The following is a 16065-nucleotide window of genomic DNA, read 5'->3' as shown; positions in this document are numbered from 1 at the left end:
CCAAGAGGCCCGGGCACTTGCTGTGGTCAGCCCTTGCAGGGCAGGGACCAGACCTTGGGGTTGAGTCCAACCTTGGCTGGGCTATTCACACACAGAGCCAGGGCCGGTGGCCCAACTTACCACATGTCTCCATTCTGGATCGTTCGGTCGTTGGGGGCCCCGGCGTGTCCGTAGTGTAGCACAGCTGAGTTCTCACCGCTGCAAAGAGCCAGGGGAGGGTAATCAAAGCCCGTCCTTATGCAGCAGGCTCTCAGGGAGGGGGATGGACAGCTAATCCCATGCCCCATGGGCAGCACCATCCCCCCTCCAGCAGAGGCCTGGGCATGGCTGGACCACGTCCACAGTGAGAAGTGAGGCCGGGAGACGTGGTGGCCCTGTCACACTGCAGCCACGTGGCTGGCGGCCAGCCTCTCAGTCTGTGGCAGGTCCTCCCAGCTGAAAAGTGTGGTGAGGTGGCTGCCCTCTGGGCTGGGGATGTGGGCGCCATGTGGAGCTCAGGTAAAGCTTAGCAATGGGCTGGGTGCGGGGTTCACGCCTGTCATCCCAGCACTTTGGGAGGCTGAGGCAGGCAGACGGCCTGAACCCATCAGTCCGAGAACAGCCTGGGCAATATGGCAGAACCCCACCTCTACCAAAAATGCAAGAAAAGATTAGCCGGTGTGGTGGCTCACACCTGCAATCCTAGCCACTCAGGAGGCTGAGCTAGGAGGACCACCTGAGCCCAGGAGGTGGAGTCTGCAGTGAGCTACATCGGGCCACCGCACTCCAGCCTGGGCAAAAGAGGGAGACCCTGTCTTTACATTAAAAAAAAAAAGAGCAAAAACGGGGAACTGGGCTGGAGAAGGGCCCTATGGAAGCCCTCCTTTGCTGGCGGCCACGGGGAGAGGGCCTCCGTGGGAAGGGCCCTGGCTGTCTTGGAGCCGCCCTGGTGTCCTGGCCAGGCTGGAGAGACAGGAAACCAGAGGCTCCTCAGCTCCTACGCCCGAGAGGGCTTCCCTAATGAGCGATGCCTTTAAGAAAAAATGGACTTTTAAGTCTGTCCATAGAGGGGAAAAAACCCACCTGGGCGTAATATTTATGGCCCCGCTCAGGAGTCTCGGGAATCATAAAAGTAGAAATAATGATTTTTTCTCCGTCCACCAGAGAAGAACGTTTCCAAGGACTAAGATGTTCACATGTATTATTCATGTGCCGGGGACGTGCACGTCGGCAGAGCTGCCCAGCTCCATCCTGGCCGGGCAGGGGCCAGACCCGAGGGGCAGAGCCTGGGCAGAGAGCAGGGAGATGGCTGGGAGAGCCTGGGAGACAAGGGGGCCATGCCCACAGGCAGGTTGGATGTGGGGGCAGACACATCCACATGGACACGCCCCCGACAGCATGGCAGCGATCCCGTATCACAGTCATTTCTACCACGTGTGCGCCTCCAAGCACACCCAGCATGTGTCAATGGCGCAAACCCAAGCACACACACCCACACAGAGCCCTGCCCCTCGCCACCATGTGCCATGCGCAGCCACACCCACACACAGCAGCATTGGTCCCTATGCAGCCACACCCACACACACACTGCCACGGCTTCCTGCACTGACACGGCCCCTTCCACACTCCACTCCTGCTGCACACAGACACTGCCCAGATCAAGCTCACAGCCTGGTCCCCACATGCTGTGTGAGTGCCCATGTGGAGGAGTGGCCTTCCTGTGCTTAGCTGCTATGCTGACCAGCTGCGGACCAGAAAGGGGACGCCAAGCAGCCCCTCCGCAGTAGGCCAGCCCTTGCCAGGTCCTGCAGGCAGAGGTCACCTCAGCTCCTGGAGCCTTGGGAGGGAAGAGCGACTCCCATGCTTGGGCTGCTAGGTGCTGATGTGAGTGTGTGAGTGAGCCAGTGTGGCTGAGCTGGGGGATGGTGAGGCCCCCTACTCACCAACTGCCCTACCTCCTCCCGCTGGTCACCCCCAGGGGAGCCAGGGTGCCCTGCTTACCTGCCGCAGATGCAGGTGTAGGAGCTGTGGCGCATGCCACCCCGGGAGTAGCAGTAGTGCTCGAAGAGGCTGCAGGGGGAGAGATGTGTCAGGGTGGGGGTACCAGAGCAGGCACACCCCACTCCATGAGCCCCATGAACCCCAAGGGAAGGCCCTCAGCCCAGGTCTTCCCCTTCTGTGGCCCCAAGATGGTCCAAACTCCCAGTGTGAGTCTGCGAGGCTTATATCCTGGAGCCTGGGCTCAGTCTCAGGCTGCAGAATCACAGAGGCCAGTGTGGAGGGATGGGGAAGCCACCTGCTGGAGGAGCTCGCCAGCCTCCACAGCCATGGCGAGTGGCTTCCCAGGCACATCAGGGCAGACACGACTCCTGGAGCCCAGGCCCCAGAGAAGCCAGGCTGGGGCAGAGGCCACACATTTCTGTAGAGCTGGAGGAAGTGACTTCCTGTGACCCTGTGCCCAGTGGCCACCACCCACCCTCCCAGTAGGGGCTGAATACACAATCTGCGCTCACCCAGGGAGAGGGCGCAGGAGCTGTGGGCAGAAGGGGCGAGGGGCAGGCCTCCTGCAGGTGTGGCATGGCAGGGTGGTCTCTAGGGATTTGGGTGAGGCAAGGCCTGGGGGACACATCCTGCTTCTCCCTCCTTGGAACAAGCAGCATGCCGGCTGGGCCCCCTCGACAAGCTCCCACTGAGTAGGTTGGGCCAGAGCCAAGTTTGGAGAGAAAGATAAACCCTGGCCCCAGGCTGAGCCCAGAGCCCGCACCGGGGAGGCCTCTAGGACGGCAGATGGCAGCACAGTTCCTGCATGGACTTTGAGCTTCAAGGGACTGAGACATTCTGCCCTGGTCTTCCTCAGGAGAACCCGGTGATGAGGGGTGTGGTGGTGGGGAGCTGCCCTCACCCTCTCCTGAGGCCTAGGCAATAGCCCTCCTGCCAGACCCCAGCTGGCCCACCTGCTACCAGGTGAGGCAGGCCCGGGTGACCCCCACGCCCCATCAGGGCAATTGTCGTGGCCGCCCAAGGGCACGCCACGTGACGGTCCTGCCCTGCGAGTTCCAGGCCCGCCTTAGAGAAAGTCTGTACAGGGAGTTTCATCTTCCAGGCACTGTAAACACAAATTATGTGTAATTGTCATGATTGGGTATTAAGCAGTTGTTACGCAGGAACATCTGCGCTAGATTCAACCAGCTTTCAGGCTTGCCTTCCAAACCTCACAGGATAATTGTTTATCATCAAGTGAAATATTTCCTGAAAACAAAGGATTTCAGGCACTGCCAGGGAGGCAAAGAAGCCCCACGCTCCCCTCCTCAGCCACGCCCGTGTTCGTGGTGTGAGCCCTCAGGAGGTCGCTTCCACCTCGATCCTGGGAGTCTCAGCGCTGAGTTCAGCTACAGCCCAGGCATGTTCCCACAGAGGCGGGCAAGGCCAGTGCCCCATGCAGCAAGCCCTGTGCGCCAGGCTAGATGCGCGGCCTCAGAAGCCGCTGCACACCTCCGTGGCGCCCTCCCAGACAGCCCGAGAAGAGGCCTGGGCCACGCTGTAGGGCAGGGGTCTCTCTTGGCTTTAGGAGATGTAGCCCTGCCCCGACAGAAGTGAACCTCAGGGGCCACATGGTCATTCTCGAGGTGATGGGAACAGCGGGCCTCTGTGGGACAAGTGACCTGCAGATAACCATGGGCTGCACTGGGACTGGCTGGCTTCAGAAAAGACAGGCAGAGGCACAGAGATGCCACCCACCTGTGCAGGGGAACTCACATATTCTACGAGAAAGGAGAGGCAGGCCAGGCGCAGTGGCTCACACCTGTCATCCCAGCACTTTGGGAGGCTAAGGTTGGAGGACTGCTTGAGGCTGGGAGCTCAAGACCAGCCTGGGCAACATAGCGAGAGCTCATCTCTACCAAAAAAAAAAAAAAATCAACCAATCAACACAATATATAAAAATAAAAATAAGACAGGGGAGGCAGTGAGGAAACCTGGTTCTCTCGCCTGCAGCAAGCTTCCCCCTGCATAACCCACTCAGTGGAGACAACTTTCTTTGAATGCTTTTGCTGCTTTTTAAGAAAAAAATAGTACTTTCAAGAAGGCACAGCTCACAGAAGCATCCAGCTAAAGAAAGGCTGACCCAGTTTTCACCTGCAGAGGACAGTCTGACACGGGTCACCTTTGCCGGCCACGCTGACGACTCCATGCACTATTCCACAGGAAGGAGTTACACCATGTGCTGGATATTCACATGAGCCTAAAAGAGGCTGAAGTGCTTCACACTGGACTTCAGTCCTGAACTGTGCTTTAAATGACCTTTTCAGGCACAACTTGAGGACACCCTGGTGCTTTGGTGGCAGTAACAGGTGGGCAAAGCGAGCCCGCATTTTCTGCAGACGTTGGGCTTGGGGTGTGGATGCACAAGGGCAGCCAAGTTCTGGGCAGATGTGGAGGCACAGGAGCCTATGGATACACGTGAGCCCAGCACAGTTTGGATCCTCAAGGGGTGAGCACTAAAGGGTGGATGCTCCAAACTGGGACCCATGCTTGACACGGAGGTGGCATGCGGCCCCCGAACAACTGGGCCAGAGCTTGGCGAGTGGCGCTGGGATGACCAGGAGCAAGTGTGGGCTATGAGGACAGGCTGCAGGTCAGCAGGGCTGGCTGACGTCCCGTGGACGGCCGACACACCACAGCAGCAGCAGCGGGTCACCTCAACACAACTCCTCCAAGTGCGAGGCAGGAGGGGTCCAGCCAACTCATCCCTGAAGCAGGCTAGCAACTAACCCACCCAAAATAATTAACACCTGGAACAGGCTGTCCATCAGGGGGCAGCAGACAGCAAGACAGGCAGGAGTGTCACCGCCCCCCCAGTGGCCATCTCTGCCAGCTCCTCCCATAAATTTGTGACTCAGGCAGCATGGGTCCAGCTGGGTCTAACAGCCCCTGCTCACCTGGAAGGCGACAGGGTGAAGTACAGCCCAGCCAGGGTCAAGCCCAGCGCCCAGTGTGCACCTCCTCCCCAGCAGCAGGGAGGGCTTCCTGATTGCCTGAGAGGGGACCAGGGTCGCCTAAGTCCCGGCCAAGGACGTCTCAGCTGCTGTATGGGCCTCATTGTTTTACCCTATGTGGCCACTCCTCTAACACCCTTGCCTATAAATTTCTCCCAAGCAAGACTTGGGTAGAAGAGGCTTGTCTCCCGGCACAAGTGAGAGCCTTTAAGCAACCTGGGGGAATCCGCGTGCGTGGTGAATAACGAGGTGGATGGAGTCACTGCAGTGTCGAGGGGAGGGTGTCAGGGGGCAGGCACATCTGTCAGTGCCTGGAGATTAAAAATAGGGCGGGAGCAGCAAGTTCCCAGGCCCAGATCTGCAGGAATGGGGCCCCCACGGACTGCGACGCGGGCCTCCTGCTGGGACCCACAAATCCAGCCCGTGGAGTGCTCCCGGGCACAAGGCCCAGCTCCTGCCCTCAGAAGTTTATCACTGAACATGAAGACAAGCCACAGTCCCATAAAAATGTCGCAGCTGCCCAGACAACAGTGGAAAGGGCTGCCCCGGCCGCAAGCGTCGGCCAAGCTATGTGCCTTGAGCACAGGTGGGGTGGTGCTGCAGAGGTCCGTGAGGAAGTGCAAGGGGTGGCCCCGGCCACATCATCCCCTTTCCCAGGCTGGGCCTCAATGTATCTCAGGTACTCAAGAGGCAGAGAGGAAAGGCTGGCCCCAGAACAGGAGCTTAGGAGCGAAAATACGCAGGGCTGGTGGAGCCTGCTCAGCTGAGTGGAGGGCTTAGGGAAGCGGGTAGTCGGGACATGGGGTAACAAACCTGGGGTGGGGAGAGTGTGTTTTGCATCCCTGGGGTCCCTGCTCTGGGCCCCACACACCCAGCCTTCTGGGACTCAACACCAACCTCAAGGGCAAACCTTGGCTCTGCCACTGGCCAGCTGAATGGCCTCTCTGTGCCTGTTTCCTCATCCATAAGATGGGGATGATAGCGGTGCCTCCCTCCCAGGGCTGCTATGCCAGTCAAATGATTTAACACACATGGAATATACAGAACAGTGCTTGGCACCCAAGGAGCTCTGTGTCCAGGCCTGTATATAGTGATCTAGCCACGTGGTCACTGTTCAGAGGCTTGGAGGGAGCTTGGAGAATGGGGATCCCTCCTTGGGCGGCAGGAGAGGAGGTCGTCAGACTTTCAGAAACAGCCTCTTGACTATTCCTTTAAAACCAAATAGAATCTGCAAAGGTCCTCAGCCTGGACACCCACTCCAGGACACCCACTCCCGCACCCTCCAGGCAGCCAAGCTCTCTAAGGAAGTCCTTCCTGGGCCCACTCACTCCTAACATCTCTGCGATGTTCATGAGTAAAATCGCGGAGGTGTGTCCTCTGTACCAGCTCCTGGGACATGTGCGCACAGACAGGCTTCTGGCTGGACAGAGGGCGCCTGTCCCATCGTCCCTTCACGGCTGCCCCTCACCCTCACAGAGCTGATGTAGGGTTCCTGCCTTCCCGAGATGCACCCCAACTTGGGCCTTTAAGAGGGGGAGAGCCACAGAGGGTGAGAAGTGCCTCATGCTGTTTGGGGCCAAACGGCTGTGCTGTGTATAGTCGTCTTAGCACTGAGTTGCTTGTAATTCACATTTATTTAGAGTAACTGCTGCGATATTTTCTTATTTTAAGTAATTGCCGGAATATTTTCTGGGTATACGTGACCATAATTGTGCAGTTAACGCAATACACCAGTTACTAAAGGAAAATCCTTTTCAGAGTAAGGGCCATGCAGTCCTGCAGGGGGCGCCCTGAGACACCGCGGGCTGAGCAGGAGGGTGTCTTACGGGTTCTCCAAGATGGAGCAGCCACTATGGAGGACTCAGAGCCAAAACCAGATGTTTCTACCAGTGGAACCCCAGCATAGCTCCTTTTGCAGGGAACCGGAAGCTCGTTCTTGAATTCCCAGGGAAGGAGAGGAGCTGCTACATGTTCTTCTTCTGGGGTGACCAGTGGGTCATCAGAAGGCACAGGTGATGGCGCCCAAGCCCCACCCTTGGAATCGCCACTGGGGTGGTTCCAGCGACCTATCCAAGGCCCTGCCCCAACTCCCAGGCGGGTCCCAGCTCCTTCAGCACTGTTCCCTGTGGGTTTTCTGAAGAGCAGGTACTGGGACTTGGCAGTGAACTGGGGCGTTGCCCTGTGCCTCCCCTTTCCCAGGCCCCAGTGTGGGGACAAATACAGAGAAAGCTAGGAATGAGCACCCAAGAGGCCCCGAGTGTCTGAAATGAGCAAGAGGCATTCACATGACGTGTCGCCTAGAAGGAACAGATCTGAAACCTCGGGCTAAAGCCAGAAATGCATGATTAATAAAACTGGTGCTAGTGGAGGGCTGGTCAGTGCCATGGTGTAGCCGGCACCAACATGGCAGCATCAGACACAGGCTGTCTGCAGCAGATGCAGTGCTTGGCTTCAACAGCTTGCTCTGCTGCCTGGAGCTCCAGCGGAGCTCCTCACTCCCTCCTCCTGCTGCCCCCACCCCCGTCCTGGCCCGCAGACAGAGACTGTTTTACCTGGGGCAACACCTTCCCACCAGGGCTTCCTGAAGGCCAGCCAGCAGGGTCACAGGGTGTATGGGGCCAGATGTCTTGGGCTTACATAGACCATCTCCACGTGCCCAAGCAGATGAAGTCAGAATCCGGGAGACCTACTGCTGCCCAGACCACTCTACCTAACTACTCAGCCCCGGGGGGCCCCACAAAGCATTGCATTGCAGGGAGGGGTGGGCAGACTGAAGCAATCCCAGGCCCTGATGCCCACTCAGTCTGAGGCTTGGGGCAGGTTGCGTAGCTGCTTCATTAAGACAAACTGAACAGCCAACCACAGCATTTCGCATGGCAACCATCCTTTGAGGGCCGAAGGATTGTCCCACTCCACAGAGAAGGATGCTGCGGCTCAGAACAAAGACGGGTTGAGCCTGAATCCGTGTTCGGGCTTGGAGTCCACGCAGGGTCTCCAACTGCAAAGCTTATGATCTTGACCCAGATGCCTCTGAAGCCTCAGGTCTGTCAGTAGGTAGGGGCTGGAACAGCGCTGACCTCGGGGCTTGCTTTGAAGACTGAAGAAGACGCAGGGAAAAGCTTCAACTCTATAACCACTGGCAGTGGGTGATGCCACGGCTGATGACTTATGAGGCCCCAACCTCGCACCCATGCACGGGGGCCTGAACTGAGCCAAAAGGGGTCTGGCAAGGTTAACTGGCCCACCCAGTCCTGGGCGAAGGAGCCCCAGGCCAACTAGTAGATAGCAGGAGCTGGGGTCTGGGAGAGGCCCGGGATGCTGAGGCCCCGCCCAGAAGGGGGGTCTGCCAATCACAGGCAAGGGCAGCGGCCAAGCCGGCAGCGGTCACAGCGGGAGGAAGAGTGGCTACAGATAGGAGCAGCTTACCCTCTCTCCGAGAGCTGCCTTATCAAGGCACATGTTAATTAGCATTTTAATTGGATAATTGGGAATTCTAAATTGCCTATCTTGTATTAAGCATAACTGAGGACATAACATGACATTCAATTAACAAATCTTCCCCTTTATTTTCAACGTGCTTGATTAGGTTGAGTTTCTGAGTTCCTTGGATCAGTTACAGGATAAAACATTCTATCTCCTTCTCAGTCCCCAAAGCCCAGGCTCATCAGACTGTAACATACTTATGTTTTATATGTATATGGAGAAGTCTTAGAAAGTCTCTTCACAAAGAAAAAAGGTCACCGATCATCCTATCGCCCAGAGGTCTTCTCTAGCCAATATTTTGCTGAATATTCTTCCACGCATTTTTTTAAAAAAAGTATAAGCACAGATTTTAAAAATCATTTGCTGTGGCCAGGCGTGGTGGCTCACATCTGTAATCCCAGCACTTTGGGAGGCCGAGGTGGGCGGATCACCTGAGGTCAGGAGTTTGAGGCCAGCCTAGCCAACATGGTAAAACCCCATCTCTACTAAAAATACAAAAATTAACCGGGCTTGTTGGCGGGCGCCTGTAATCCCAGCTACTCGGGAGGCTGAGACAAGAGAATTGCTTGAACCTGGGAGGCGGAAGTTATAGTGAGCTGAGATTATGACACTGCACTCCAGCCTGGGTGACAAAGCCAGACTCCATCTCAAAAATAATAATAATTAGCTGTAATTTTTTTAAAACTCACCTTTTTACAGAAGTAGGATGTACATAGAGAAAAAACCCCAAAGCCTACAGACACAGCACAACGGCCCAGTGCACCCTGCACATGCCCTCCTGGTCAGTCTCTCTTCTCCAGGGGTAGCCTGACTCCTATCACCATAGGTTACTTTGCCTATTTTTGAGCTGTATATAGATTGAGTCAAACAATACGTTCTCTTTTGTGTTGGCTGCTTCTGCTGCTCATGTTTGTGGACCGTCTAGGTGGGCAGCAGTCGCTGGCTGGTTCTCACTGCTGGGTGGTGTTCCGCTGTGGGGGTGGGCCCCGTGTGTTTCTCTGTTCTTCTGTGGGGGAGCACTTGGGTTGTTTCCAGATTGTGGCTATGATGGGTAGCGCAGCCATGAATGTTCTTGTGCAGTCTTTTGGGGCCCATGTATGTGTCTCTGGCTGAGCAAACAGCTAGGAGTAGAAATGCTGTGTCACAGGATTTTTGGGGGGTTCAGCTTTAGTAGACAAAGCCCAACAGGTTTTCTGAGTAGTTGTATCCACGTGGTCACTGTCCTGAAACTTCCTCCCCTCCACACCGTGAACGGGGCCCAAACCAAGCTGAAACAAGTCTGCAAGGGCAAACAGCCTCGCCCAGTCAGGCGCAGGGGCTGGGCTGTCTCACAGAAGGTTCTTGTTGAAGCAAAGAACATTCTCCTCACCAACAGATACATGTCTGTCCTTTTTATTTTTGTTTTTCAGTTTTATTTGTAGAGCTAGGGTCTCACTCTGTTGCTTAGGCTGGAGTGCAATGGTGCAATCATAGCTCACTGCAGGCTCAAAGTCCTGGGCTCAAGTGATTCTCCCTTTTCAGTCTCCTGAGTAGCTGGGACTACAGGCGTGCACCACCATGCCCGGCTAATTTTTTTTATATGTTTTGCGGAGATGGGGAGTCTCACTGTGTTGCCCAGGTTGGTCTGGAACTCCTGGGCTCAAGTGATCCTCTCACCTCAGCCTTCCAGAGCTCTGGGATTACAGGTATGAGCCGCTCTGCCTGCCCTATTTTTATTTTTCACATGGTCACTACGTCCAGAATCTGACCACTTCTCCCCACCACCACTCCCTCTCTGGTGCAGGCCATGGCCCTGTCTCCCCTGGGGGATGGCGACGGTGGCTGGGGATGGTGAATGGTGCTGGTGGTCTGGCTGGCCCCACTGCTTCAGCCCTTGTTCCCTAGGGTGTGCTCCACAAAGGGATCCTTCCACAACTCAAGTAGAATCACGGGACTCCTCTGCTCACACTAACCCTGGCTTCCTATCGGCAGCCCGCCTCCTCCTTACTCCCCCGTCTCGTCTTGGCTTCTTGGTCGAACTCCTCACTGCTCCTGGAACTGCCGGGCAAGTTCCTATCGGGCCAGCTCCTTTTCTCTGCCCGGACCGCCCACCCCAGAAAGGCATAGCTTGCTCTCTCGCCCTTTCAGGTGTCTCCTTCAATGGCCCTTTCACAGGGAGGCATCCTGGGTCCCTGGATAAAGGGTAGCTCCTTCCCCTGTAACCCTCACTACCATCTGACATATTTATCTAGCTATCCCTATCTAGCATCAATCAATCAATCAATCACCTGTCTACATCTACCTACTTATCACCCATCTACCCATTCATCCATCTATCATCACTTTATATCTATCTACCTACCTACCTACCTACCTATCATCTACCTACCTATAATCCATCTACACATCTATCCATTCATCCATCTATCCATCACTCTATCACTCCATTCATTCATCCATCATCTATCATCCAATACCTACCTACCTATCATCCATCTACCCATCTATCCACCCATCTATCCATCCATCCTCTATCTACTTACCTGTCATCCATCTACCCATCCATCCATTACTCTATATCTACCTATCTACCTACCTGTAATCCAAACATCCATCCATCCATCCATCACTCTTCCATCTACCTATCCATCCATCCCTCTATCAATCATCGCTTTCTGTCAACTACCTACTTATCCATCCATCCCTCCCTTCCTCTCTCTCTATATCTATCAATTCATCTGTCCTTCTACATCAATCTATGTCCACTCATCCCTCTGTATCTATTAATCCATCCATCCATCCATCCATCCATCACTCTATCAATCATCTATTTCTGTATCTACCTATGTACTTTTAATCTATCCATCCATCATTCTGTCTACCCATCCATCACTCTATCAATCACCTATTTCTATACCTACTTACCTATCATCTATCCATCCATCCATCATCCCATCCATCCATCCATCCATCCATCATCTTTCAAGGTGATGATCATCTATTTCTGGATCTATCTACCTACTTATCTACTTATCTATTCATCTACTCATCCATCCATTCATCCACCCATCCATCGACCCATCCATCCATCTCTAGCATCCCACTAGGCTTGAGGTTTATCTTTTTGTTCCCTGTAGTATCCCTCAGACCAGCATAGTGCTTGGCACATCAGAAGTCGTCAGTATACCTCTGTTGAGTGACTGAATAAGTAAATGGCTGTATGAGAGCACCACGGCCTCTAATTTACTTAACCAACTTCCTGCTGTTAGAGATCGAGGCTTCTTCCACCTCTCTGTATGATGGCCATCCACGGCCTGATGCCTCTTCACTGCCTTCGGGCTAAATTCCTAGGAGGGAGATTATTGAGCATATGCACATTTTCAATTCTCAGGGCATGTTCTGCAAAAAGGACCCCCGAACACTCATAAGGATTTTGGGGTCCTGAGCAGTGCACTGCAGGGCCCGTCTGCCCACAGGACTGGGAATCTGGTGGGTAAAACACAAAAGTATTTTACTGTTTCACTGATGAACTGGCCAATTTTAACCTGCTTGTATGTCTATTTACTCATATTTCTTTCTTTTTGAATGGCTTGTTCCTTTTTTAAAAAATGCGAATGTTCATCATTTTCTTATTGATCCTTAAGGGATTTATACAGGAAGAACACAGGCAGTGGATCTATCATTTATGTAACAAGTTTCCCCTTTGCTCCTTAATTTTCTTTACGGCATTTCTGGACAGATAATTTACATTTTTATTGGCTAGATCTGTTACTTTTTTTTTCTTTATGGTTTCTTCCTTTAAGAAGTCATTCCCTATCCCTATGATTATATAAAGTCTATCACCTTTTGTGGGCCTTCTATTTGCACGTTTACTTAATCAATCAACCTAGAATTTATTGTGATGTAGGTCATGAGGCAGAATGCCATTTGATTATTTTCTTTGCTTTCACTAACTGTCCCTTGTGCGCTGGCTTGGAGCACTGTCTTGCTGAAAGAGAAACCCTTTACACAACAAGGGTGGTTGGGGGCTGCACCTGTTACCTGCTCCTATGCCGGGACTTCCCACTGCTCTCACTGGGGCTTTCAGAGTGAGTCTCCCCAACTCACTGGAGCTGGCCCCACTGTGACCCCCTCTAGTACCTTCTCTGCTGGTTCCCAGGAAGAACAGGGCACCAGAGGCAGGACTTGACCGGTGCCTGGGACAGTGACAACACAGAGCAGGGAGACATTCAATGCTCATAGTACCCGCCTCAAGAGAGAAATTCTAAATCTGTGACTCTAGACCCGTGTTTGGCACCTTGAACAAGTGAGGGAGCTCCAGCTTTGGAAGGCCTAGGAAGAGCTGTGTAAACACAAGCACCATTGGCCAACTCTTCTCTGACTTATTCTGGGATCAACACCTGCTCACGTCTGACCCAATCTTACTAGTCCATGCCGACCACAGAGATAACACCTTTCTTGGCCCTAGAACAAAAACTCCCCCTTTAAAAAGGACCAGAAGGCCAGTGCGGTGGTTCATGCATGGGGGTGTACTGGGAGGATGGGGCAGGAGGATCACTGGAGCCCAGGAGTTTAAGTGCAGCCTGGACAACATAGTGAGACCCTGTATTAGTCTGTTTTCAAGCTGCTGATAAAGACATACCCGAGACTGGGTACTTTATAAAGAAAAGGAGGTTTAATGGACTCACATGTGTTTAATGGACTCCCAAGTTCCATGTGGCTTGGGAGGCCTCACAATCATGGTGGAAGGCAAGAAGGAACAAGTCACATCTTACATGGTGGCAGGGAAGAGAGAAAATGAGAACCAGTGGAAGGGGTTTCCCTTTATAAAACCATCAGATTTTATGAGACTTATTCACTACCACAAGAACAGTGTAGGGGAAATCAGCCCCATGACTCAATATCCACACAGTCAAATCCTATCAGACCCCAGCTTTTAAAAACAAAACAAAACAAGTTACCCTCCTGTTTTGCATCGAGAGACACTCAAACCACTGTCAGAAGCTGGGTGCAGTGGCTCACACCTATAATCTCAGCACTGTGGGAGGCTGAGGCGGGTAGATCACTTGAGGTCAAGAGTTCAAGACCAACTTGGCCAACATGGTGAAACCATGTCTCTATTCAAAATACAACAATTAGCCTGATGTGATGGTGCATGTCTGTAATCCCAGCCATCTGGGAGGCTGAGGCAGGAGAATTGCTTGAACCTAGGAGGCAGAGGCTGCAGTGAACTGAGATCGCACCACTCCACTCCACCTGGGCGACAGAGCTAGACACAGTCTCAAAACAAACAAACAAACAAAAAGGCTTGCTAGAGTGGCACATGATCCTAGTTCAACACAACCCAGAGGCCTCTGTCTCTCTAAGGCATGCTGGTACCCTGCCACCATCCTCCCCAGGAAAGTGTGGGGGAAGCAAGCCAGGTGCACAGGAAGCTTTCTGGAGGGGCGACCAGGGCTGAGGGGAGGGAAGGGGTTGCCTCTGAGCTCATATTTCCCAAAGCACGACACAAGTCCACGGGATGACATTACATGGTACTCCGCTAAGCATATTTCTCTCATGCACTAGGTATTTATTTTAAAGTGTTAACTTCTCTTAATGGCAAATTAGATTGGGTTTCATTATGACAAGGATAAAAAGCATCTTAAAACATATATTTAAAGGAAAAAAGTGAGTCAATTGAAAGAAAACGATTCAGCAGATAATAGGAGAGGTGGGACAAGAACTTGACGGAAACTGCCAGGGTGTCCTGAGAAATGACTGACTCTGGGAGACCCTGCCTTACGGCTTATTTCAGGAAAAGCCTGGTTTTGCGTTCTTGGGTAAGCCCTTTGGTTAAGAAACCTCCTAAGTCCCCAGATGGCAGGTGGTGAGATGTAGCCTCAAGCTCCTGGGCTCAAGCAATCCTCCTGCCTCAAGGCAGATGTGGTTGTGGACACCTGTAGTCCTAGCTACTCAGCAAGCCTCCTGAGTAGCTAGGACTACAGGTGTCCACAACCACACCTGGCTAATTTACTTATTTTATTTTATTTTATATCTGTAGAGATAGGGTCTTGCAATGTTGCCCAGGCTGCTCTCGAACTCCTGGCCTCAAGTGATCCTCCCACCTCGGCCTCCCAAAGTGTTGGGATTACAGGTGTGAGCCACCGCGCCCTGCCCAAGTTCAATATTTAGGCAGCATACTTTGGCAGAGGATCTTGGCTTTCACGCCACTGCACTCCAGCCTGGGCGACCATGGGAGACACCCAGATCCCATCCTGTAGAGTCAGGACAGAATCCCCAAGTCACCCCTTCTAGAAAAAAGAAAAAAGTGCTTTGCTTTTGATTCCCTCCAGGGCATTTTTCTGAGTTGCCTTGAAAGAGTCCAGCACTACTTTATTTCAAAACATCAAATTCGTTTTTCAGCCTTACAATCTGAAAATACTTCGCAAATGTGTCATTTCAGATCTAACTTTCTCTTGAAAGTGCTGTTTCCTATCAATGCCTTTCTAAGCACTGTTGCACATGGGCCCAGCTCTGGGCGGCCCCTGCAACTCACTCGGTTCATCCTGAGGGTCTAGTATCCAGCTCCCACCCTATCGCCCTCCACTGAGGGCCCTGGAGAGGAGAGCAGAAGCAGTCCATCCACGTGGACGGACAGCCACTCTCGGTGCTGTGAGCACAGGACACTGGGTACAGGGACCTGGTCACCCGGGAGGCAGCGCCAAGCCAGTGGACAGTGCGCAGTGGGTGACTTTGGCTACCCCTAGGCTGGAGGGACCCTGGAGGTGCTGGGTCACTGCAGCCCCAAATCCCCAGCACCTGCAGGAAGCAAGGACCACAGATGCCTGTGAAAGACATCTCCTCTCTTAGAAGGTTCTTCCAAGCATCCAGGAACCACAAAGCCCAGGACGCAGCCAAGCCTGCCGTGGCGTGAGTCCCAGACACCATCTGGCAGGGCCAGCCTGGGCGGGCCCTAGGTGGGCAGGGCCCCTCCGCCGTGTGTGGCCGTGTTTTATGGCAGCGAACTGGCTGTTAAGCGTGAACTGCCGACAACCCCTCTTCTAATGAGCCTTTCCATCCTCACTCACGACTCCAAACGTTATTTTAGTCACAGTCGGCTGAAGGAACAACAGGACCGCTATTTATCACTTTGAAAGTCTTTATCTACTTAAGATGATGAATAGGGGTGGCAGTCACGCTGCCCCTACAGAGATCAGCCCTGAAAAGAGGAGTGCCTCGGCCAGGGATGTGCTCCAAGCATGGAGCCAGGGACGGGAAGGCTGTCGTGGCTCAGGGCGTTTCTAGCACATTCTAGACCTGTGCCCCCTCAGGGACCTCTTGGTGCGATGCCACCATCCAGGTCCTCAGCACCCTCTCATGCCAGAGAGCACAGAGGTAGGAGGTAGGGGAAGTGGGTCAGCCCCAGGCGCTCCTCCAATAGGTCCACCTGCAGCAGGATGTCCACTTTGGCAACACAGAGGATGGGAGGGGGTGATTTAAGAACTAGCTCACTTAGCTGGGCCTGGTGGTCCATGCCTGTAATCCCAGCTACTCGGGAGGCTGAGGCAGGAGAATCACCTGAACCCAGAGGCGGAGGTTGCAGTGAGCCGAGATCGTGCCATTGCACTCCAGCCTGGGCCACAAGAGC

The 16065-nt window shown here is 53.5% G+C and overlaps 1 protein-coding gene across 1 annotated transcript in view; it reads right to left on the bottom strand.

Annotated features, from left to right (window-relative positions):
- The window catches only part of PEPD (peptidase D), a 123959-nt gene that overhangs the window by 23378 nt on the left and 84516 nt on the right, over positions 1–16065 (bottom strand). Inside the window, exons 10-11 of the mRNA XM_017504238.2 lie at positions 1981–2049; positions 121–198 (exon numbers count right to left, since the gene is read on the bottom strand). Coding sequence (XP_017359727.1) covers positions 121–198; positions 1981–2049 — 147 coding nt within the window. The remainder of the gene's footprint in view (positions 1–120; positions 199–1980; positions 2050–16065) is intronic.

Source organism: Cebus imitator, unplaced genomic scaffold (assembly GCF_001604975.1).
Source record: "Cebus imitator isolate Cc_AM_T3 unplaced genomic scaffold, Cebus_imitator-1.0 Scaffold318, whole genome shotgun sequence".
Classification (NCBI taxonomy): Eukaryota; Metazoa; Chordata; class Mammalia; order Primates; family Cebidae; genus Cebus; species Cebus imitator.
The sequence above is the reverse complement of the archived record's forward strand: the minus strand, read 5'-3'. Positions and strand labels throughout refer to the sequence as shown.